The 23,760-nt window shown below is 57.0% G+C and overlaps 2 protein-coding genes across 4 annotated transcripts; both read right to left on the bottom strand.

The window, feature by feature from the left end:
- Positions 1-4,375: 4,375 nt before the first annotated feature.
- SLC27A5 (solute carrier family 27 member 5) lies at positions 4,376-11,734 on the bottom strand. Of its 2 annotated transcripts, none has more exons than XM_030848379.3 (10): positions 11,047-11,734; positions 10,447-10,656; positions 9,888-10,046; positions 7,886-8,010; positions 6,797-6,991; positions 6,623-6,713; positions 5,402-5,600; positions 5,035-5,132; positions 4,755-4,885; positions 4,376-4,672 (listed from the first exon to the last, which is right to left on the bottom strand). In XM_030848379.3, exons 1-10 carry the CDS (start codon positions 11,732-11,734, stop codon positions 4,496-4,498), a joined length of 2,073 nt encoding a protein of 690 aa, XP_030704239.1. In that variant the 3' UTR covers positions 4,376-4,495. The 2 variants fall into 2 exon arrangements, with proteins under 2 accessions (XP_030704239.1, XP_060145041.1); XM_060289058.1 differs by having other exon boundaries at positions 10,447-10,657; positions 11,300-11,734.
- Positions 11,735-13,125: 1,391 nt separating this feature from the next.
- On the bottom strand, positions 13,126-18,038 carry ZBTB45 (zinc finger and BTB domain containing 45). 2 transcript variants are annotated; one of them, XM_030848367.3, is made up of 3 exons: positions 17,862-18,038; positions 14,523-15,807; positions 13,126-13,898 (listed from the first exon to the last, which is right to left on the bottom strand). In XM_030848367.3, the coding sequence occupies exons 2-3, from the start codon at positions 15,805-15,807 to the stop codon at positions 13,642-13,644; spliced, it is 1,542 nt and encodes a 513-aa protein (XP_030704227.1). In that variant the 5' UTR covers positions 17,862-18,038; the 3' UTR covers positions 13,126-13,641. The 2 variants fall into 2 exon arrangements, with proteins under 2 accessions (XP_030704227.1, XP_030704228.1); XM_030848368.2 differs by lacking the exon at positions 17,862-18,038 and adding an exon at positions 17,532-17,851.
- Positions 18,039-23,760: the final 5,722 nt, after the last annotated feature.

Raw genomic sequence — 23,760 nt, 5'->3', positions numbered from 1 at the left:
GTGCGCCTAGAGGCCATGCTCCGCAACGAGAGACGCCACCGCAGTGAGAAGCCCGTGCACCGCAACGAAGAGTAGCCCCCGCTCGCCGCAGCTAGAGAAAGCCCACGCAGCAACGAAGACCCATCGCAGCCAAAAATAAATAAATTTATAGGGGAAAAAAAAGAGTATGTTAGCACTGGAATTACTGATCATACAGTAACTCTACATTTAACCTTGAGATGACTGTTTTCTAAAGCAGCTGCACTGTTCTGCATTCTCACTAGCAGCGTACAAGGCTTCCAGTTTCTCCACACCTTCCCCAACACTTGTTATTGTCTTTTTTTTTTTTTTTTTTTTTGCAGTACGCGGGCCTCTCACTGTTGTGGCCTCTCCCATTGCGGAGCACAGGCTCCGGACGCGCAGGCGCAGCGGCCATGGCTCACGGGCCCAGCCGCTCCGCAGCATGTGGGATCTTCCCAGACCGGGGCACGAACCCGTGTCCCCTGCATCGGCAGGCGGACTCTCAACCCCTGCGCCACCAGGGAAGCCCGTTATTGTCTTTTTTTATAACCACGCTAAAGGGTGTGAAGTGTGATAAAGAGGTGTTATAGGATCTACCTTTTTAATCGTAATCAAACACATTTAGAAATAAGACCAAAAAAGCAAACTATTGACAATTCTTCCAAAAAGACCTCTGGATCAGAGAAGAAATCGCTGTTTCATAGTAAATTGACTCTTGTCCACTGAATTTGCCAGGCCAAGAAGGGACTCCCAAATCAGACTGTGTCTTGCTGTACGATCTATTTGCTGACATCCAAAAGGGAAAGAGTCTTTCGCGGGGGCTATCGAACTTGCTTTTCTTCTGTTGCAAAATGTATATTAGGGCCCTGAGGCCCAAGTCAGCGTGAGGGAGACATGGTTCGGGGTAAAGGCCTGAAGTCACAAAACAACGGCAGAGTGAAGCTAGATGCGGCTCACAGACTCTGCTCACAGGGTAGGCTTACAGGGATCTTGTTTTCAGGGTGAAGCGAGGACAGCCTGGCCCAGCGGAGAGGACCGCTTGTGCCGGCTCTCCCGGCCGTGCCCGCTCGTCACCCCAGAAGTTTACACAGGCAGGGACAGTACACAAACTTAAAAGACCAATCCAGAAGAGTAGAGCAAATAAATCCCAAATAGAGCTCTCTGCACAGAACAATAAATAAAATAGATGACGCCACTGAACCTGAGCAAAGAAATGAGACAGGCCACTGAAGCATGTAAGTCTAGTCATGAAAAAAGAGTGAAATGTACCCACCAAATAGACTTGTATCAGAGATATAAGGAAATATACATTTATGTATGTTATGAGCAACCCCATGGCAACACAGTTAAAAATCCATTAGTAATGGATTTTCTACAACGGAAGCCCAGGGATACAGAAATCTATCCAGTTATTTTACGGAACTGGCTTAATCTTATGTGACTACATAAAAGTCTAATTTCTGTACAGCAAAGAGATACAGAAACAAGATTAAGAGAGTCTGCTCCAAATCTGGGCCACCCAGTACAGATAAAAGGCTAATATCCTGAAAAGACAAATTTAAAGGACTCCTTTAAATTGTTAAGAACAAGGCAAACCTCCAAAGGAAAGTCAGCAAAACACACAAATGGAGAAGTCGCGAGGAGGAACAGCCAATGTCCCTGTCACTTGAAGACACGGGATTTAAAGTGGCTCCAAGCTGTGACTCTACCTGACAAGGCAGCAGAAAACAACAACAGGCGCAAACCTCCTTGCTGGCGTTAACATGAGCAGCCTTTGGGAGAGAAAGCTGGGGCCACCAGCCACATTTTTTTTTTTTAATTTTAAGCTGCATCGGGTCTTGGTTGCTGCACGTGGCCTTTCTCTAGTTGCGGTGAGCGGGGGCTACTCTTCGTTGCGGTGCGTGGGCTTCTCATTACGGTGGCTTCTCTTGTTGCAGAGCACGGGCTCTAGGCGCACGGGCTTCAGTAGTTGCGGCTCGCGGGCTTCAGTAGTTGTGGTTTGCGGGCTCTAGAGCACAGGCTCAGTAGCTGTGGCTCATGGGCTTAGTTGCTCCACGGCATGTGGGATCTTCCCGGACCAGGACTCGAACCCGTGTCCCCTGCATTGGCAGGAGGATTCTTAACCACTGAGCCACCAGGGAAGCCCCAACAATTATGTTTTAATCCTTGCAAAGGTAATAGCAAAAACTGTGAATGTCCGAAGCTGACTGGGGCTTGCAGGGGCAGGAATTTGTTTAAAGTGCTGGTGAACCTGTAAGCCTTCAGATCCATAGTGAGATCTTTTTATAACATCCATGCGATGACGGAGGGACTTGACGCCTGCCCTGATGGTGCTGGCTAAATAACTCATGGCTGAAGCACCCCCTCAGCCGGGGCTTCCTTGACGGTAAAGTGGGAATAACGCTACACCCACCCTGTGAGATGGGATGAGGGTGACACAGACTGTTGACTGAGACGTACCCGCATTAGCCCGGCTACAAGGGCAATCTTGAGGGTTCTTAGGTACAGTTTGATCCTGTTGTTGCTGACAATGATCCCTCCCAGTGACGCTGCTGATGAAGAAACAGGCCCGCAGTGAGAGCCGAGCCAGGATGCCCATGTCAGGGCCGACAGGTAGCCCTTGTGGGGAACTTTCCCTGCACTTCTATCTTGTTTAATCCCCATAAACATCTGTTGAGGTGGACATGATCACCAGTCCCATTTTACAATGAAGAAAGACCGTGCTCGGGAGGTAAGGGGTTCTAGGCATTGCCCCAGGCCATCCAGGCTGTAAGCGGCCCGCTCTCAATCCACACTGAAACCTCCGGGATCCACAGACCCAGGTTCGCGTCCAGCACACGTCCCCCCGCGCCACTCTCCAGGCATCCCAGCACATGTTCTTCTGTTGACTGGGTGGGTCTCTTTGGCTCACATCCCAGACGCTAGCCTCTTCTGTCAAGAGGAAATGCAGTGACACGGCCTCACCAGTCAGGGCCCCTTGACCTGGGTGCAGGAACGCAGTGTTCCTCATTGGGGGTGATGGCCACAACTTCACCCCACTCGCAGCATGGTATATGCAAGAGAAGCGGACGTATCGGCTCATGCTGGCACAGGCGGTGGGCAGCTTTTCCTTCTCCAGGGAAGCCTGGAGAACCTGTAGAGCAGTGCCCAACAGATCTTAAGGGACAGTGACCAGTCATGGCAGGAGCACTTGGTCGCAGTGGGGTGGCCAGTGGCAGCCTCTACTGCTTCATCCATACACTCCAAGCTCTCTTCCAAGCTGGTTTCTGGTCCCGGAGGGTACAAGGGCCTTAAGGGCAGGACACTGCGCCTCAACCTGGACCAGCCCAGTCTCTGCTGCTATGTGCCAGCTATCAAACGATACTGGACCTACTGTGTGCTCCAGGAGGAAGTAGGCCTGGGCCAAAGCAGGGGTGGCCAGCCGGGGCCTCTGCTGCTATGTTCACACAGCCCCAGCTCCCTTCCTAGCCAGGGTCTCTCATGGAGGGAACAGGCATGTGAACAAACCTGATGACCTCGTGTGTGCAGGGAGGCGGGCTGGACCACAGTGGGCCCAGATTGAGTCCAGCTGTGTGCACCGGTGCCAAGAAGGGGCTGTGGTTCTGTGGGGGACAGACGGGGCTCCCTTGGCCCCAAGGGCAGAGAAACAGTCAATGACAACAGGAATTGCCACATCCCGGAAGATAACCACAGGGGTGGCCCGCAGGGCCTGGTCTGCTTGCTCAGGCCGCACACAGCACCCGGCCGCCGCCACTGACCAGAAGATCCTCATAGCAAACCCACCTTAAAGTGCCCAGGGGCCCGTGGGACCATGATACTGCCTCGGGGACGTCACCCAGCAACAACTGCTCCTGCTAACATCCCCCTGCCCACTGCTCCCACAATGGACCCTAAGACACTGTGTACTCTGTTCTCCAGAAGCCTCTGCCTCTGCTTCCCCCAGAGGGACTTGCCACAGGGCCTTTGCACATGCACTCTGCCAGACACACTCCTCCCCCAGTCACACCCTTCTTGCCTCAGTCCAACGCCCTCTGGCCTTTGTCAGACTGCCCATCATGGCACTTCTCCCCACATCCTCCAGACCACGCCCACATCCACTGGCCTAGCCAAGCCTCAGCTGCATCAGAGGCCACAAATGACCCACAGATAGAATTGTCTCTCCACCTGGGGTGGCTGTGGGGCTGTGGGCTCCTCCCACACCCCTGGCCTTGACCACTCCTCAAGTGGGAGGGGGGGACCCTGAGGTAAGTGAGGGCACCGGCCCCTGCACTCCTTGCTTGTTTCCCCATCCACACAGACATCTGTGTACACATCCAAGTTTATTCTCGCTCTGCTGCGGGGCCAGGGTCATCCCACACTGTGCAGCTGGGGATAAGGAGAGGCTGGGATTCCTGACGACGCCGTGCAGGTCTGGGGTGTGGGTGACAATACAAGAGGGGGTGGTGATCAGCGTTGGGCCTAGTGCCTTCGGACGTCCTGTGGGCTGACCCGATGGTTAGAGTCTCCAGGCTCCCTCACATACTGCCCGGTATATGTCTGGAGTCAGGGGCCGGAAGGCTCGGGCCTGGTTGTCCAGCAGGTACAGGGGGTCAGCAACAATGCCCACGTTGAAGCCCTCGCGCACCAACCGCGACTTCACCAGTTTGAACGTGCTTGTGATCTCCAAGGCGTCCTGCAAGGGCAGGGACTGTAACCCCGACTGTGACGTCCCGCCGAGACCTCCCACCCACCTACTCCAGCCACGGTGAGCTCACCTGAATACGAATGAAATGAGGGGCAGCGTAGGCGGGGAGCCAAGTGCGCACGTGCTGGTACAGCCTCTGCCCATCAAACGCCTGGCCGGGGGCCAGCTGCACGGCAGCCATGCCCACCTTGCCCTCACATCCTGTGGAGCACATGCATCCTCGGCGGACCCACCTCACAGTGCCCGCGACTGGCTCTCTCCCCTGGGTCCCAGCAGCCCCCCACCTGTAACAAAGCTCCGGCACCACCCACAAAGCAGTTGGGGGTTAGAATGAGGTGAACCCTCCGCACCTGGCACAGGCACACCGTAGACGTTCACCTCCTGCAGGAAGTCCACGAGTGACAGCACGCCCTCCACTTCCCGCGTGGACACGTTCTCACCCTTCCACCTGCGGGGTTGGAGGGGGCGCTGGGACCAGGGCCCAGGAAAGGAGGCCCCGCCCCTGACCAAGCCCCGCCTCCTGGCGACTAGGCCCCATCCCCTCTGGAATTCAGAAGTCCCGCCCCTGGAAAGGAGAGGCCCCGCCTCCTTCCACAAGCCCTGCCCCCTCCGGCATCTACAAGTCTCGCCCCTGGAAAGGAGAGGCTCCGCCTCCTGCCCACGAAGCTCCGCCCCCTCCAGAATCCAGAAGCCCCGCCCTGAGAAACCCCGCGGGACCGGAAGGTGTCCCCGAGGCGGTCGCGGAAGTAGAGGAAGCCTTCGTCGTCCAGGGCCAGCACGTCCCCGGTGTTGTAGTAAAGGTCGTTCGGGCGCCGCACGTTCTTCACCAACTTCCTTTCTGTGTGCTCCCGGGGCCCACGGTAGCCCAGGAAAGGTTGGTGACGCAGCACCTGGGTCAGCAGGAGCCCTGCCTCCCCTGGGGGGGTAGGAGTGGGAGTCCAGCATTAGCCGTGGACGAGGACATCAGGAGCCCACCAGACCGCGGCCGGGACTCTGCCAGAGAAGAGACAGAGAGAGACCCAGAAACACATCCAGAGACAGAAAATAAGAGGCAGAAGGAGAGGGAAGGTGGCGTCAGGGAGTCCATTAGAAATAGGGGGACCACCGCCGCGGAAAGGAGCCCGGAGGAGTCTCTGCAGGGAGTGTCGGGAAGGGAGAAGCTAGGGGGACGGATGAGTCTTCAGATGCTGCGAAGTCGACCTTGCGGAAGGACAGTTAAGGCTCGCACTGTGTGGCCCCACAGGGGCAGAAATAGAATCAGAGGGTGGAAATTGCAGGGAGGCAGCTGGGCTCAGTATCAAGAAGATCCTTCCAATCACCCGTTATCTGTCAGTGTGATGGGCTGTTCCAGGGGGTAGCCAGCAACTTTGCACGTGTGCACATAGGGGCTGGGTTCATTCACTCAACAAACTGACCGCTGGCCGTGGGCCAGACAATATGCTGGGGGTAGATATTAAATAATTGTATGTAGAGCACAATACCTGCCACATAGTAAATGTTATCTAAGTGTTTAAAAAAAAAAAGAAAAGAAAAGAAATAGGGAAAGGCTAACAAGGATGGACGAGGGAGAGAGGCAAATGGTGGTGGGAAGAGAGAGATTCCGCCAGGACCTTGCAACGCCCCCTGAGAGAAGATCCTAGGAGAAGGTTCAGGACAAGAGACTGATGCCTGGGAGGATGTGACTTCCACAGAAAGCTCAAGAGAACAACTCAAATGGACAAGAGGTTGAGGCAGAAGAGCTGGGCAGAGCTGACAAGCTGAGAGGGAGAGGGCCCCGGACCGCTGTCAGACAGGCCTGGGACTCAGGGTCCAGGTGAGGACTGCAGACACCACCACTGGACATCAACCTCAAGGCTTTGGGTGGCTTGTTCCAGCCACGGAGGAGACCTAGGGTCTCCACCCTCCCCACACCCAGGGAAGGTCCCCCAGGCCCCATACCTGGCCTCGCAGGGATGCAGAGGCCCCAGTTGTCCCTCACAGGCTCCTCTGTCTCCATGTTGTACTGTACAAGCTCGAAGGGGGACAGCATCTGAGTGGAGGGTGGGGAGGTGTCGGCAGAGGTCCTGTGGGCTCAGCCTCAATCAGGGCCACTGTCACGCCCAACACACTCACTCGAAGGAAGCAGCTTGTCTTGCCCTGGGCCCCACAGCGCCCTGGATAGTTGACAAAGCCACCGTTGCCTTCCGTGGAACCGTAGACTTCCCAGATCCGAATGGGGCCAAAGCGCTGCTGGAAGGTCTCCCACACTTCTGCCCGGAGTCCACTGCCAATCGCCAGGCGGACTTTATGTGTTCGGTCCTCTGGCCGCTGCAGGGACATCCCAAGAAGGGTGAGGAGGTGCCCTCGGGTGTGCCCAGGAACCCTTACCCGGGAGGGCTATCTTGGGTCCTGACCTGAGCAGCTACCTGGGAGGTGATGGGGGGTCTTTACCTAGGTGATCTACCTGAGTTCTTACTTGAGCAGTTACCTGGAGAGTTACTTGCAGGGGTTACCTGCAGAGGTTACCTGGGAACCTTACCTGGAGAGATATCTAGGGGCGATGGGAGGCCTCATCTGGGGTCTTACCTAGGGGAAGCATCTGGGGTCTTACATAGGGGTAGTTACCTGAAGATTTTACCTGGGGGGGTGGGGTTAACTGGAGGCCTTACCAGGAGGGGTTACTTGGGGGCCTTTACCTGAAGGTAACCTGGGGAGTGACTTGAAGCTTTATCTTGGGGAGTTATCTGGGAGCCTTACTTCGGGGTAGTTACCAGGAACCTTTCCCTGAGGGGTGACCTAGAGGCTATATTTGGAAGGATACCTGGAGATCTTGCTTAGAGACAGTTACCCAGGGTCCATACATCATCGATACACAGCTTGAGGCCAGCTCGCATCTAGTGAGTTTATCCTGAGCCACGCCCTGTTCTAGGCACTTTACGTGTTTAATTCTCACAATACCCCCTTGAGGTATTATTCCTGATTTCCCAAAGAGGACACTGAGGCTGAGAGACGTGAAGTCACCTGCCCGAGATAGCACCGCTGTTCATCAGAGCAGCCATGATTGGAAACCTTGTGTGGGACTCACTGTCCGTGCCTCTTGTCTGGGGTGTTTTATTGATACCTGAGGGACCTTGCTTGAGTCCTGGACTGAATCTACCTGAGATCTTTACCTGGGGTGATTTCTGGGGTGTTCACCTTGGAGCCCTAATCTTAGCACCTCACCTGGGGAGTGTTGCACAGGTACCGCAGGACCTCGCCCACATACTGGATCACAGTCACGCCGTGCTGCCGACAGTCGTCCCAGAAGCAGGAGGCAGAGAACTTGGGAGCCAGGACACAGGTCACTCCTTGGAGGGAGGAGAGGAAAGGGTTTCAGATCATGCTTCCAAACCACTGTGAGAAGCTGCTTTGATCACCTGGCTGTGGCCCCTGAAACCCAAGATGACATCAGGCTCATCTCTGTGTTGCTGGCCCAGCCAGAACTATTCCCATGAGAAGAGCACAGCCGAGCCTGAGTTTGAATCCCGTCTCCAGTATGTGTGGAAAGCTCGGTGCCTGGTACAAAGTGAGCACTGCCGAATAAGGGCTGTGAGTAGGAATCACTCTTGATTGTGATAACTGTCTTAGGAATGTCTAGCTCGGCAAATGGATAGATGGATGAATGGGTAGGTGGATGGAAAGGTGGGTGGAAGGGTGGATGGGTGATGGGTGGGTGGGTTGGTGGATGGATATATGGATGTTCTGAAGGATGGACACATGGATTAATACATCTTAGGGGCCACTACATGCACTCCAGGAAATTGCTCCCTCCTTTTCTGATCCCCTCCTCTGCAGCTGGCTCTGTGGATGGTACTCTCCTTACCTCAACCCTAATCCTCAACAAAACCCCGAAAGCTAAATATCATCCCTGCACCCAAAGGGACGATGGCTCGTGTGCTTGGTGAGGTAGCAAGCATGTGTCTTCTTCGAGGCTGTATCTTGACAGAGGTGAAATAGAATGCCCTCTCTGTGAAAATGGATGCTGGGTCCTTGAAACCGATAGCTTTGTTAGCAACCCCTAGTGAAATGCCTGGATTCTGGAAAGGTCTTCAAGAGCTGCTAAAGCCAGGGGGGAGGTTGATAAGGATTTTTCCAATGAAAGCTTCCCAATTCTTCTTAGCCTAAGGTAGGATCCCAGTTTTGAGCAGCCTCCAACGTGACAAATTAGGAGGCACTTTGCACCCCACCAAGGTTCTTGACAAGAATAGTTGGACTGAATCTGAAAACATCTCTAGAGGGAACATCTAGTCTACCAGGAAGTGTGGGAGGGAGAGGAGCAGAGACCAAGCAAGCAAGTACAATGAGAACAGTTTAACTGCAAAAAGGCAGTAAGACAATTGGGGAAATTTTTAACATGAAGTGCACATCAGATAATATCAAAGAGTTACTGTTCATTTTTTCAGGAGTGATGATCACTCTGGTTACAGTTTTTTAAGGCCTTACCTGTTAGAGATACATACTGCAATATTTACCAACAAAAAGATAGTGTCTAGGATTTGCTCCAAAATAATCCAGAAAGAAGGAAGGGAGTACATATGAAATAAAATTGGCAACATGTTAACAATTGTTGAGGCTGGGTGAGGATATGGGAAGCATCATCAAACTGACTGCTCTGCTTTAGTGTATGTTTGAAATTGTCCATGATTTTAAATATTTTTAAATAAAATATGAGTAAAAAGACAAGTGGGAATGAGGGGGAGGCGATAAACGAAACACAGAAGAGCAGAATGCTGATGGTGGCTGAAGCTGGGTGGTGAGTACTTGACGATACATGTAGAGAATTTTAGAAATTTTTATATTTCAAAATTTTCCATGTTAAAATTTCAGGGAAAAAACAACAACAACAAAAAAAAAAAACAGACCAGCGCAGTCTGTTGACAGAATTCATGGTCAGGTGTCTAGGGAGACGACAACCGGATGGAATGTTTGGTGAGTGTTCCCTCACTGGCTCCGCCTGTGACGATGATAGATATGAGTGACCAACACTCACATCAGCTCTTTCACCTCCCGACTACAGCACAGCCATTAAGGACTGTCTGGGTGTCCAGCCCTCTGTCCAGGTAGCCCTGGGGCTCACTGTCCCTTGTCGAAGGTAAGAACCTGGGGTGCTGGGTAACCTATGGGGCCTTGACATCAAGTCTGGCAGTCCTGTGGATTGGGGGGTGGTCCTCAGCGAAGGGCTTACCAAGCTCCAGGCAGCTAAGGACCCCAAGGACCAGCCCCATCGTGTGGTACAGAGGCAAGACCGTGTAGACCACGTCATCAGCTCTGACCCCACACAGGGTCAGCATCCCACTTATCTGCAGCGCCCGCTCGTACGTGAGGATGGCTGGCTTCGGGAGCCCTGGGGGAAGAAGCAATGGGAAGAGTGGGGTGGTGCACAGACAGCACTAGAGGGACCCGCACACAGGAGTGGGTCTCCAGGATCAGGTCTGCACAGTCAGGGGTCTGAGGCTCTCGAAAGGTGGTCAAGTATGGGACCTGTGGGCGGGTTTAGGGAGGACACGTTGGACTGGAGTTCAGAGGCTGAATTCCAAAGTTCAGGGTTTCAGTGGCTCTTTACTGGGCAGAGGCAGGATTCTGGCACTGACCATTCAAATAACACTGGGGGTCAGATTTCGGCCAGGTGTCAAAATCAAAGGGCAGGGTGGGTTTCAGAGGTCAAGTTTGAGGCACAGGTCAGGCTTGGAGTCATGTCAGCAGAAGGGTTCAGAGGTTGGGCTAGGACTGCTGGGCGCCCTCACCGGTGGTCCCCGAGGTGTAGATGAACAGGGCTGGGCTTCTCAGCTTGATCTCAGCTCGAAGGTCAGCGGGCACGGGGTCTGAGGGTGCCGCATCAAGGGCAGCCCCCAGAGCCCTCACCCCCGGCGTGGGGGAGGAGTGGCTGAGGTAGAAGCAGCGGATGTTCTCTGCCTGCAGCTTGGGAAGGACCTCCTCCAGGTTCTCGCGGAGGCCTGTGGGAATGGGTCAGAGGAGGAATTTAGAGGAGGCCCACCTTTGAGGTGGGGGGGGACCCGAGATGTGGGAGAGGAGCCCACTGCCAGCCATGGAGGAAGCAGCCAGCAGAGAAGAGCATCTGCCTTATCTGTAAAGAACCCCGTAATTGTATTGGGGGGCAAAAAAAGTTGAAATAGCCATGTTGAAGAAAACACAAAGCAAAGCCCTGGTGCCCTCAGAATTACTTCCCAGCAACTAAGTTTTGGCCCTAATTGCCTGGGGGTGGGTGAGGGGCGCGGACCTCTTGCCCAGCCCCCACCAGGACCCTCTGAACAGCAATCCTCCACGTCTGTCTCCTGCCCCTGTCCCCACCACATCCGACCTCCGCTGGTCTCTGAGGTCCTCACCTGGGTCCACCACCAGCACCCGAGCCCCAGAGCTCAGCACCGAGTGCACCAGGGGCGCCCCCCGGCCGTGTGGATTAATCCAGGCCACCGGACAGCCCAGCTTGGCCAGCCCGAGCCACAGGCCCAGGGCAGGAATGGTCTGCGAGGGCAGCACGAGGAGGGCGGTGGGCTCCTGAGCGCGGGGTCCCGTGGCGTCGCCCAGCTCGGCCTTCATAACCCACGCCGCCCGGCAGGCCCTGGCGTCCAGCTCCCCGAAGGTGACCGAGCGGCTCCCCGGCCCCGTCCACACCAAGATCGCTCTCCCTGGCTGCGCTCGCACCCGCCGCTCGAAGGAATCTACGAAGGTGTCAGGTGGCTGCCGGCTCAAGCGCGCCCGGACGTTCAGGCCCAGGCGAAGAAACTTGAAGATGTAGGCCAGGTCTGCAGGCAGCCAGCGCAGCCCTGGGGGCGGGTGCGTGGGCAGCAGAGCCAGCGTGAGGGCCGCGGCCGCCAGGCTCAGCCAGTGGGGCATCCAGGGCCCGAGCCAGGGCCACGCCAGCACAGCCAGGACCAGCAGCCCACAGCAGGCAGAGTCTCCCAGGAGCCAGCGCAGAGCCAGGGCCACTGCTGCAGGCCACGAGGACTGCCCCAGGCCTCGCAGCAGCAACAGCAGCAACAGCAAGAAGGCCAGTCGTCCCCAGATGCCCATTGTACCTGCTCCTGCCTCAGGGACACGTCCAGGAATGCCCACCTCTTGCCTGGGCTGATAACCCGTCAGCCCCACCCCCTGGCGGTGACCCAGAGGCTGCTGGCCATGGCGGTGGTTCCAGGACTCTGCCTCCAGCCCTTCTTAACCCCAACTGTTTGTTTCACTCTGCCTGGTCTTCCGCGTGCCTCTGTCCCCCACGCTGTGCCCCAGGCACTTGGGAAATAGGCAGAAATCCCTCTCTCAGGAAACTGAACTTCCAGCCATGCCAAATGCAAATTCAGCAGGATAGCAGGGCAGCTCTGGTTGTAAGCACTGCCTTCCCATCTGCAAACCTCACCAGGAAGTTCTCCTGTGGCAACTACTTAATCTGAATCTTCCGGGAGATGGGGCCTGGCTGGAATGAGCCCCCAGCCTCCTGCCAGGTACACAGCAGGTGCTCAGTAAGCCCTTGAACACCTGCAGTGCCCGAATTCAAACCCAGCTCTGACCCCCAACCCATGTGGTCCACTCTGACTCTCTGCCTTACCCTTGTCATCAGTGGGGACCATGCTCAGGGTTCAGGAGGCTGAACTCTGCCTGGAATGTGGGTCTGGCAGTCTATGCACGGTTGGACCAGGAAAGCTTTAGCCCCCCTCCTCCGGGAGGCAGTCACAGTGGGTAGCGCAGAGAAGCGTTGCCATTGGCCTAGGATCACAGCAAGCTGGGCTACTGGAGCGCCCCTACAGGCCACACCCCCCTCACCGGCTCCAGATACTTTGGACCGGGGTGCCCAGGCCACGTGCCGACAGTGTGATGGGGCACGCGGACACTAGCCTCGAACTGACACTGGTTGGCCATCTTCCGCAGCCCAGTGGGCAGCCCAAGGGTCCCGGCTGCCGCTTTCTGCCCTGCCCCCACCCCAGCCCTGCCTGGCACTTCCGGCCTTGCCGGCCAGGACAGCTATCCTGGGGCTCGGACCCCCTAGTGGCAGCCTGGCCCCAAAGGCCCCCTGGACCCCCAAAAGTGCGGTGCTCAACCGGAGGAGAAGTCTGAAGGCTAGCGATTCTGTCTGGAAGATATGGGGGGAGGGGCCTCGAAATCTTTATCTTGGGCGGCAGCAGCTGGGATTGTGGCTGCGAATTTCCCACACGTGGCCTCCCTCTCCGAGACCCGCCTGTACCCCTCCCCACAGGACCGAGGGCTCTGGGAGGGTCAAGCGCCAGTCATACGTGCACCCCACTCCCACCCAGAGAACAGAGACACGAGATGGCAAAGCGGATCATCCGCTCGCAGCCCAAAGGAGCCCAGGGAGCAGCAGGGATGCTGCCAGGGACAGGGGCACTGAGGCCCAACACCCACAGTCGGTCTGTGAGGAAGAGGAACACACGGGTCCGGGAGCACATGCTTCCAGCTTTCGGCCCCACGGCCCACAGTCCTTTATTACAGAGCAAGGGTCCCAAGACCAGGCCTCAGTCCATGATGGGCCCACCTGAGACGCCCCAGGCGCCAGATGAGGGAGGATTAGCTCGGGTCGGGGAGCTGGGGACATTTCCCGGCTTGACACAGGGGCAGGGGAGCAGACCCCACCCCACTCATGGGAGGGGAGAGGCGTGAACCAGAGTCGGAGCCATGAATCCTGGGCCCTGCACCATGGTTGAGCCCTAGTTCAGGTTGGAGATGATCCAGTTCTCAGAGGTGGTCGGGTCCCTGACCATCCCCAGCCAGCCCCCACCCGGAGGGCCGAGTACGTAGGAGGAGAGGAATAAGGCGGGCTGGGCTGGAGAGAAGGGTGGAAGCAGGAGAAGGGCCTGATCTCAGGAGAAAGCGTGGGCTGGTGGCGGGAACGTGGTCAAGTGGCCGCGGCAGGCGTGACAGCGGGTGGGGCTTGACCGATCCCTCGGTGGGCGTGGCCAGGCCCCATGCCCGGATCAGGGCGCAGGGTGCGCGGCCAGGTGGCGCTCCAGCAGCGCGCGGTGCGAGAAGACCTTGCCGCAGGCGGGGCACGGCGCGCGCTCCGGCCGGTGGGTGCGCATGTGCACGTTGAGCGAGCTCTTCTGCGTGAAGCGCTTGGCGCAGACGGCGCACTGGAAGGCGCGCACGCCCGTGTGCGTGACCATGTGCTTGAGCAGGTAGTCGCGCAGCGAGAAGGATCGCCAGCACACGGCGCACTGGTGGGGCTTCTCGCCTGCGGGCGACAGGGCGGGCAGCAAACTCAGGTCAGGTGGGGAAGGGCCCCGGGGCGCCTTTGCCGGCAGGGACTCCCCTCCCCAACCGGACCAGCCATCCATCCGGAATCCCCCCGCCCGGCAGCGACGCCCCTCTCCCCGACCCTTAGGGTCATACCGGGATGTCACTGCCTGTCTGTGACCCACAACTCCAACAGGTAGCCTCCCAGCGGGGAACCCCGCAGGTCTGGGACATCGTTGCCCACCGAGGCTGACCACTCAGGTCTACCCCCACCTCCAGGGACCTTCCCGCCCCCAAACCGCACCGTGCCTGGCACAGGGCCGCGGGCTACCCCTCCCCCATCCCTGCCACGCTCACAGAGCGTTCTGGACTGTCTGGTCGCTGGCCACCATTCTGGGGACAGTCTAGCAAGGCCCAGCACCCTTACACTGGGAAAGACCCCGGCATACCTACCCCCTCCCTTCTGGCTGCTATCATGTTACAGGGGTGACAGAGTAGGCTGCCCCCCTCCCCCTGAATCAGACAGGGGGAGACAGGCTGTGTTTGACCCCTAGGGTCATCAAGTATTAACAAAAAGCCTATCTCCAACGATCAAGGGGCTCAGAGACCCAGCCCGGCTCACCCGAGTGGATGAACATGTGCTTGGTGTAGTTCTTCCGGGAGCTGAACGTCTTGTGGCAGTGACTGCACTCATAGGCGGGCGGCTCAGCACCCGGGGCGCGCGCAGGGGTGGTCGACGGGGCTGCGCTGGGAGCGGCCGGTGGGGCCGGGGCCTCCCCTAGAGGCGCGCTGGGAGCTGCGTCCGGCTGGAGCGCTGGGTAGAAGGCGGGTGGGGGCGCAGGGGCCGGCCCCGAGGGCGCGGGAGGGGGTTGCGCTGGCGGCCCGGGAGCGCCCAGATGAAAGGGGAAAAGCGCGACGGGCGGCCCGGGGGTCTTCACGCCAGGTGGGCGGGGTCCGGATAGGACACAGTCGGGCGGGGCAGGGGTCTCGGCGGGACAGCCTTCAGGGGCGGTTTGATCTCCGTCTTGCCAAGCGGAGACGTAGCTGTCGGGGAACACGTCCTCGGCAGCCGAAGTCCCCCGGAGGAAGTCCCGCCCGGCGCCGCCGTAATCGGAGAGGCCGGCGGGCGCAGGCGGCTCCTCGCGCGCGCCGTCCGCGGCCGCAGGTAGGAAGCCGGCGGCGCAGTCGGGGAAAGAAGGGGGCGCCTGGCCCTCACCCGGGCCGCCGCCTTCGCCATCCTCGCCGTCGGTCTCCTCATCGGTCTCGTCGTCGTCGTCGTCCGCGCCGTCGTCTGGCGCAGCGGTCAGGGCAGGGTCGGCATCCGATCCCTCCGCCTTGGCAGGCGCGGGGGGCGCGGGCAGCTGCAGGCGCGCGGGCTGGCGCTGCTTGCGTGTGTGCGCGGCACCGGGGTGGCCCGGGGGGCGCGCGGCCAGCAAGTGGCGCAGGCGGTGGCGCAGCTGCGCGGGCGCGAGCGGCGGGGGCACGGGCGTGGGCAGGGGCGCGGGCGCGGGGGGGCCCGGGGCAGGGGCGCGGGCGCGGGCTATGATTTGCGTGCATTCGTCTATGACCGTCTGGATGCGCAGCACCGACGCGGCCGTGAGCACCTGCAGCGCTTCACCCTGCGCCACCACGAGCGAGCCGCTGTAGAGGAACTCGACGAGCTGGCGCACCGTCTGCGCGGGCACCACAGGCGGCACGCGGATCTCAGAGTGGCCGAGCAGCAATTTGTCCTGGAAGAAGGGCGAGCCGGCGGCCAACACGCAGCGGTGTGCACGCAGTGAAGCCTCGCGGATGCGCACAGTCACGTCACAGAAGTGCCCACCCAGCCGCTGCCCGTTGAGGGTCTCAAGCAGGGATCGGGAGAAGTTCTGCAGGTGAATGTGGTGCACCGCCTCCGCTGCCGCCATCTGCACCGGACCAGCGGGTGTGGGCAAGAGGAAGTCAGCCAGGGACCCACCTCTGCCCCAGCGTTCCCATCCCTTCAGCGGGACAGGGCCCAAGGGTGAACCACACCCCCAGGCTTCAGGAACCCCAACCTTCTCCAATGCCCCTGGCCCCTCGAAGTCCTGGTTCCCAACACAGCAGGACTCCCTGCCCCCACCCCAGGACTTCTGCAGCCCCCTCTACCTCTGAAGCCCCCAGCACACCGCTGTGAGAGGGCTGGGGATACCAAAGGTTTGCTGCCCTCCGGTCTTGCTTACTGCCAGCGTGGGGAGCTCCAGGGCTCGCTTCCCCTATTTTGCCCCACCCACCCTTCCCGGAACTCTGGTATCCATAGCCTTCCCCACATCCTCCTCTGACAGGACACCCTGTGGAGGAGAGGGCGGGGACCCCTATCTAGAACAGGCTTCCACGTCTCACCCACTCCCCACCCTGCTGGCTGCGACTCCCACCATGAGTGGCTTCTTTTTGATCTCCCTTGATACAGCCCCCAACCTTCGAACATCCAAGGCCCTGTGCAGACCGAGGTCTGCTGCCTCAGAACCTGGCTACTTTAACTAGTGTATATGGAAGTCTTCGCAGGGGTGTGGCTGGCATGAACTGCCTCCGGGGCTAAGCGATTCGGGGTGTGCATAGTCACACAGAGTTGAGACTAGATTGGGCATTAGCCTAGCAGGTGCCCTGCGGGAGGAAAATACATGGTCTCTGGCCCGCTCCAGCACAGCGAGCGGGAGACGCCTCCTGCGGCCTCATGCTTCCTGGAATCTTGATTGGGCCTGTGGGGCGCAGGGTGTGGGTAAGGCATAGAGAGGGGGCTTGTGGACTGTGCAGGGGTGTGTGATTGCTTGGGTGCAGGTGGAGCGGCAGAGGCCTCAAGATCAGCATGGCTGAGCAATATGGACACTTCTTGTTAAACTGTGGCCTCGAAATCCCAGCACTGCCCAGCCTCAGGCACTGGAAAGGGAAAGGGGTACCACCCCCCTGGGAACAATGGGAATCTGAGAAGCTCAGCTACTTCACCAACAAACAGGCAACATGCTTGCTTGGCCTCAGTTTCCCCTCTATCTTAGATACCTGGCTCACCCCACACCCAGGCCACACACACCTCCAGTCTAGGGGAGAAGCATCAGTCAGGACAAAAGACACACCCTGAGACCCACCCACTCTGCACCAGCCTGGCTCAGGTGAGGCCTCTCTTAACTCCTCGGGGTCTACTTCGGTCTCAGACTCACCCCCTCGGGCGCCTTAAGCCCAAACAGCCTTTCCTTTGCTGGGGCCATTCACGATCCATATCTGACCCCTCAGACCACTCTGCACACCTCCACTGCCCCAGTAACCTCCTCGCGTCCCCCCACCTCCCGGTCTATTCCCGACGCGACAGCCAGAGGGAGCCTGTTCAGACCTAACAGTTCGGGACCCTCCTTAGCTCAGAGCTCTCCAGTCAATTCCTCAAACAGGCCAACTCCGCACGTACCGTTACCTCTGCCACAAGCACCCTTCACCGTCTTTTTTCACCCAGCACCTAAAGGATTTCAAATCCGTGCCCGGGCAACGGGGGCAGAAACCTGCGCCTCAATCCGTAGGGACTGAACCCTTCCTCTTCCGATCCACCCCCGCCGTGCTCCCCAGCAGGCTCCAACTATAGTGCAGGTGCAGCAGAGCCTCTGGGCGCCTCGGAACAAAGGCCCACCTTGAGACGCCGCACCCAGGCGTCCTCGTCACCACGCTTTTGCCCCCGCCGTGCACTTTGCTCCGAGCACCCTCTCCCGTTCTCTGCGCCATTGCCCGCGCCTCACCCTGAGTCCAGCACCCCCTTCTCTGATCTGCCCCGGCTGCGCCCGCCCCAGCCCTAGCCGACTAGGTTTCCCGCCTCCGCGCTCTTGCCCGCGAAGTGCCCCCGTCCTGCAGCGCCCCCTCACGTCTGCGGCGCGCGCTCCAAGCCTAGCGCGGGCGCCCCTCCCCTGGCACGCCCCGGCCTCCCCGCCGGCCCTGCGGCAGGGGGATGCCCGCCTGACCCCACCTCCGGCTCCTCCTCAGGCACCAGGCCGGGCGGTGGCCGCCTCCAGCTCACCACTTTCAAGGCCGCACTTCCGGGCCGCAACGCCGGCGGAACCAAAGTCCGCCGCTGCAGCGGCGCGGCGAACTACTAGGTCAGAGCAAGTTTCCGGTGTCTCCATGGAGACTAGTCGCCGCTGCAAGGTCGCACTTCCGACCAAAGTCACAGGGGCTGGGACAACCAGGCAGTGTCGCCCTAGAGACGGGGCGGGGGCGGAACCTGTGCCGTCAATCTGTGGACCGCACCCACTCGCCTGTGCTGCGGGGCGGAAGAAGGTGAGAGGGAAAGAGGGTGGGAGGGCGGTCGGCTCCGAAGGCCCCGGCGGGTCCCGGCAGGTTTAAACCCCACTGCACCCCAGCCTTCCACCCATATGGATGGAGCAGCAGTAGGGCTCGCCCCTGGTGCGGGACTCCAGCCCGAGTGGGGCCTGGGGGCTGCAAGTGGGATGTGGGAGCGGACGCCAACTCGGGCCGGCCCTGAGCCTGGATCCCAGGTAGAAGATGGAGGCAGCCAGACTCGATGCCCCTACACCAGGCCCACCTGCCCCAGGGCGAGTAGTGTTCACTTAGTGCCCGCTGCATGCCACACTCTGGGCCGAAGCTGAGAAAAGAAGGGGAGTGGGGTGTGTGTGTGTGTGTGTGTGTGTGTGTGTGTGTGTGTGTGTGTGAGCTGGGTCCTACGTCTGCCAGGAGGGTGGTGAACAGCCAGACTTCAAAGCCCAGAAGACACTTTAGGGGACAGAATCTGTGGGAAGAGCTGTCTGGGCAGAGGAACAGCCGTGATCCGCAAGGGCCTTGAGGTGGGGCTGGTTGTCCAGGACATCCGTGAACCAGGCCCACTAGATGGTGAGGCTGCAGTGGTGGGCTGGCTGGGCCTTGTTCCCTACTCATGGGGGCTGAAGGAAGGCGGGGAGTCGGGGGGGAGCGGTGCCTAGACCTCAGTGGACCCCATGCTTTCTGCAGCAGGTGTGGATTCCAGAGTGGAGGGGCTGACTTCTCTGCTGCCAGTATGAGGACAAGGTCAGCATGCCAGCCTCCTGCCTCAGGCAGCTGCTGAGCGAGCAGCTGTGTTGTAGACGTGTTCTAGATGTGTTGTAGACGTGTTCCAGGCAGGGAAGGGAGGGGATGTGCCAGGTGGGAAGCATTCCATGGCCCATGCCCCGAGGAACATTAAATCCCAGTCCCGTGGCCTCATTGTCCTCATTGTCGCTGTTCAGAATCTAAGTCCTTCACGATGGCCTGCCCGGCTCACTGGGTCTTCTTCCATCGAACCTCCTCTACCCAGTTCCTATCACTGTTCATTCCTCTCTGGCTTCACAGGCCCCTTGCTGTGCCCACCTCGACCTGTGAGGCTAGGGGTTCATCTGTGCCCTTCACCTTGACAGACAACTATTGCCACTACGACCCAAACGGGAGGACAGTGGACCTAGTGGGGCAGCACACATAAGAGGTCCCGAAGGCAGCAGTGGCGGCTCAGACCTCAGCAGGGGAGGCCAGGTGCGGGCAGAGTCAGGGTAGGAAGGAGAGGACACGGGCGGCTTCAGAAACGTTCTCAGCAGATGAGGGTGCGATGGAGGACCTGGCCCTGAAGGAGTGTGAGAGACAAGAGGAAACACCCAAGCCCCGACCCCCCTCAGGCTGCAAAGGAGATGGGAGCAGTGGCCTCCAGCGATACAAGCCTTCAGAAAATGTCTTTTTTTTTTTTTTTTTGCGGTACGCGGGCCTCTCACTGTCGCGGCCTCTCCCGTCGCGGAGCACAGGCTCTGGATGCGCAGGCTCAGCGGCCACAGCTCACGGGCCCAGCCGCTCTGTGGCACGCGGGACCCTCCCAGACCGGGGCACGAAACCGCACCCCCTGCATCGGCAGGCGGACTCCCAACCACTGCACCACCAGGGAGGCCCAGAAAATGTCTATTTTGATTTTCTCTCCAAAGACCTTGGCCTGTGATTGTGGGAGCATCTCGAAGAATAAATAGTGTGGCTGAGGACGCAGGTTTAAGATGCCAGGGGTGGGCCCATGTGGCCTGCCAATATGGCAAGCTCCCGACCAGGTCTGAGAGTCTTGGAGGCGGTGGGGATGAGAAGGCCACACTGAAGGGAAGAAGCCGAGAGCTCAGGGCAATCACAGACACACGAAAGGAGCAGAGGAAATTGAGCTCCCACATGACTGGGCCTCCTGAGCGGGGAGGCAGGCCCCCACCCCCAGCCACCCAACACACACACACACAGAGTTTTCGTTTTATTTATTTGCTTATTTTTTGGCCGCACTGCACAGCTTGAGGGATCCCAGTTCCCCGACCTGGGATCAAACACGTGCCCCACCCCCCGCAACTGAGAGCATGGAATCCTCACCACAGGACGGCCAGGGAAGCCCCTACAGTTTATATCAGCAGTCAGGAGGCTCAGCCCCTCCTCCCAGCTCAACCAGGGTCCCCAGCCTCTCTCCAACCTCCTGCCGTGCCAGCCACTGTCCACGGAGGAAGCCCAGTGTTCAGGTCTCCAAGCCCAGCCCTATCCTAGTGGGTCTGGACTGTGCCAGGTGTGGGATGCAGGGCCCAAGACTCAGGCACACACCTCAGTCTGCCAGGAGCTTCCCTCGGCCAGCCCGGGGTTAGACACCAAGGGCGTCCCCAGGAAACAGGGTGGAGACCGAGGGAGGTCCCTGGCAAGGCAGGTACCAGCAGTGGAGGGTTTAGCCCTCCAGACGTGCTGAGAGGAAATGGAGAGCCCTTTGGGCTGGGGGAGGGGCAGTGGCAGGATCCCTAATACACCAGAAAGGCCCTAGAAGGAAAGAAACATCCAGATAGACATCAAGGACTGTCACTGAGGGGGTAGAGGTGGCGGGGGGAATAATTGCTACTTCAATTTGCTTTTATATTTGAAAGACAACGAACCTCCTACTAGCCCTGTGGCCTGAGGAAACTGTGGGGAGGAGGAGACCTAAACTGAAATAACAATCTTAACTGCACAACTACTGATGTTGCTTCTCCAGGGTCCCTGCACCTAGGTCAAGTACCGGGCCCTTGGATTAATTTTCAAAAGTTAAAAAACCCAAATATGTGGAACCTAGAAAAGTGGTACAGATGAACCGGTTTGCAGGGCAGAAATAGAGACACAGATGTAGAGAACAAACGTATGGACACCAAGGGGGGAAAGTGGCGGGGGGGGGGTGGTGGTGGGATGAACTGGGAGATTGGGATTGACATATATACACTAATATGTATAAAATAGATAACTAATAAGAACGTGCTGTCTAAAAAATAAATAAAATAAAATTCAGAAATTCAAAAACAAAACCAAACCAAAAAAACCCCCCAAGAAACAGAAAACAGTAGAGCACACACCGGAGCACTCACACTCTCAAATTAGCAAATATTCTTGTTTTGTCCTTTTTTTTCCTCCTGTTTTAGTACACTAAAAATATTTTTTTCAAGTAAAAACCTTTTTTTTTTTTAAAGTAAAGCTTGTAGGTGAAGGGGAAAGCCCCTGGAGGTGGCACACCTAGGTAATTCTGTCCTTATGGCCTCTTGTTCCATCCCGGTTTAATGCATCCCCTGAGGCCAGATTAAAATGTTTGTTTTAATCAATGTTCTAATCCCTTCCCCTCCCATCCATCATTGCTCCTCGGTGCCCTGGGGCTGGGAGTTCCTGGCACCCTGGCACAGGGGCCCAGTACAGCCTTTCCTACTTCTTTTTTTTTTTTTTTTCTTAAACTACTTTTTAAAAAAATTTACTTATTTTTGGCTGTGTTGGGTCTTCGTTGCTGTGCGCGGGCTTTTCTCTAGTTGCCTCGAGAAGGGGCTGCTCTTCATTGCAGTCTGCGGGCTTCTCATTGCGGTGGCTTCTCTTTGTTGTGCACAGGCTCTAGGTGTGCGGGCTTCAGTAGCTGTGGCACACAGGCTCAGTAGTTGTGGCTCGCAGGCTCAGTAGTTGTGGCGCATGGGCTTAGTTGCTCCGTGGCATGTGGGATCTTCCCGGAGCAGGGCTCAAACCCGTGTCCCCTGCATTGGCAGGTGGATTCTTATCCACTGCGCCACCAGGGAAGTCCACCTTTCCTACTTCTGAACACCAAACTCTCTGATAGAATTCTTCCGTCTCAAGTGCACATATGATCCAGTCATTTTTAGTAAATTTACCATTTTCTGTAACACTTAGCATCCTCCTGTTTTAGAACATTTCTGTCATTCCCAATGAAATCCTCTGCCCATCTACTGCCAGTCTCTGTTCCCACCCTGTCTCAGGCAGCTGCAAATCTAATGTCTCTATAGATTTGCCTGTGCTGGACATTTCATAGCAATGAAACGGCACAATATGAGGTCTCCATCACTTTGCCTCAGGCTGGTGTGCCAGCCACCCAGATGTGAATTTCGTCTGGTTGGATTGTTCCTTGTTTTCCATTCAGGAGCTGTGCCCTTGGCTTCAGGTCTGAAAAGCACTTCCCAGCCGAGGTGGGTGACTAATGCAGAACCCTCCCAGGCCTGCTCTTCCAGGCTGTGTTCCTGCTGGGTCCATGGTGGCTGAGGCCCACCCAGACCTGGTTCCCTCCACTCTGCCCTCTTTGTGTTTAAGACACTGATTAACTCTTCTGGTTTTTCTTTTTTCTTTTAATTTATATATTGTGGCTGCACCAGGTCTTAGTTGCAGCATGCGGACTTCTTAGTTGTGGCATGCGTGCAGAATCTAGTGCCTCGACCAGGGATCAAACCCCAGCCCCCTGCAGTGGGAGCGTGGAGTCCTACCCACTGGATGACCTGGGAAGTCCTAACTCTTTTTATTTTATTTTATTTTATTTTTCTTGAAGTATAGTTGATTTACAATGTTGTGTTAATTTCTGCTGTTCAGCACAGTGATTCAGTTATACATATATATATATATATATGTATATACAATTGTTTTTCATATTCTTTTCCATTACCGTTTACCACAGGACATTGAATATAGTTCCCTGTGCTATACAGTAGGACCTTGTTTCTTATCCATCCAATATATACTAGTGTGCATCTGCTAATCCCAAACTCCCAATCCATTCCTCCCCCACCCCCACTTCCCCTTGGCAACTGCAAGTCTGTTCTCTATGTCTGTGAGTCTGTTTCTGTTCCGTAGATAGGTTCATTTGTGTCATATTTTAGATTCCCCATATAAGTGAAATCATACGGTATTTGTCTTTCTCTGTCTGGCTTAGTTCAATTAGTATGATCATCTCTAGTTCCATCCATGTTGCTGCAAATGACATTATTTCATTATTTTTTAGGACTGAGTATTATTCCATTGTATATATGTACCACATCTTTTTAATTTTATTTTTGCTTTAGTTTTTTTAAATTTTATTTATTTATTTATTTTGACTGTGCTGGGTCTTAGTTGCGTCATGTGGACTTCTTAGTTGTGGCATGCATGTGGGATCCAGTTCCCTGACCAGGGATCGAACCTGGGACGGCTGCATTGGGAGAGTAGAGTCTTGCCCACCGGACCGCCAGGGAAGTCCCTGTACCACATCTTCTTTATCCATTCATCTGTTGATGGACATTTAGGTTGTTTCCATGTCTTGGCTATTGTAAATAGTGCTGCTGTGAACACTGGGATGCATGTATCTTTTTTTTTCTTTTTTTGGCCGTGCTGTGAGGCATGTGGGATCTTAGTTCCCTGACTAGGGATTGAACCTGTGTCCCCTGCATTGGAAAGCGGAGTCTTAACCACTGGACTGCCAGGGAAGTCCCTGCGTGTATCTTTTTGAATTATAGGGTTTTTTTGGTGTTTTTTTTTGGCTGCGTTGGGTCTTCGTTGCTGTGGACGGGCTTTCTCTAGTTGTGGCTGGGGCTACTCTTCGTTACAGTGCGCAGGCTTCTCATTGCAGCAGCTTCTCT

The sequence above is a fragment of the Globicephala melas genome, chromosome 19 (assembly GCF_963455315.2).
Source record: "Globicephala melas chromosome 19, mGloMel1.2, whole genome shotgun sequence".
Lineage (NCBI taxonomy): Eukaryota > Metazoa > Chordata > Mammalia > Artiodactyla > Delphinidae > Globicephala > Globicephala melas.
Note: the sequence above shows the minus strand (reverse complement) of the source record. Positions and strands in the feature narration are given on the sequence as shown.

Bases quoted from the DNA above. Each gene is read 5' to 3' on its own strand.
- ZBTB45 (XM_030848367.3), bottom strand. From the start codon at position 15,807: ATGGCGGCAGCGGAGGCGGTGCACCACATTCACCTGCAGAACTTCTCC. The intron at 13,899-14,522 runs GTGAGCCGGGCT...TGTCGCCCGCAG, and splicing joins GCACATGTTCATCCACTCGG to GCGAGAAGCCCCACCAGTGC.
- SLC27A5 (XM_030848379.3), bottom strand. From the start codon at position 11,734: ATGGGCATCTGGGGACGACTGGCCTTCTTGCTGTTGCTGCTGTTGCTG. The intron at 10,657-11,046 runs GTGAGGACCTCA...CCATTCCCACAG, and splicing joins GGTGCTGGTGGTGGACCCAG to GCCTCCGCGAGAACCTGGAG. The intron at 10,047-10,446 runs GTGAGGGCGCCC...TTCTTCCCCCAG, and splicing joins CTACACCTCGGGGACCACCG to GGCTCCCGAAGCCAGCCATC.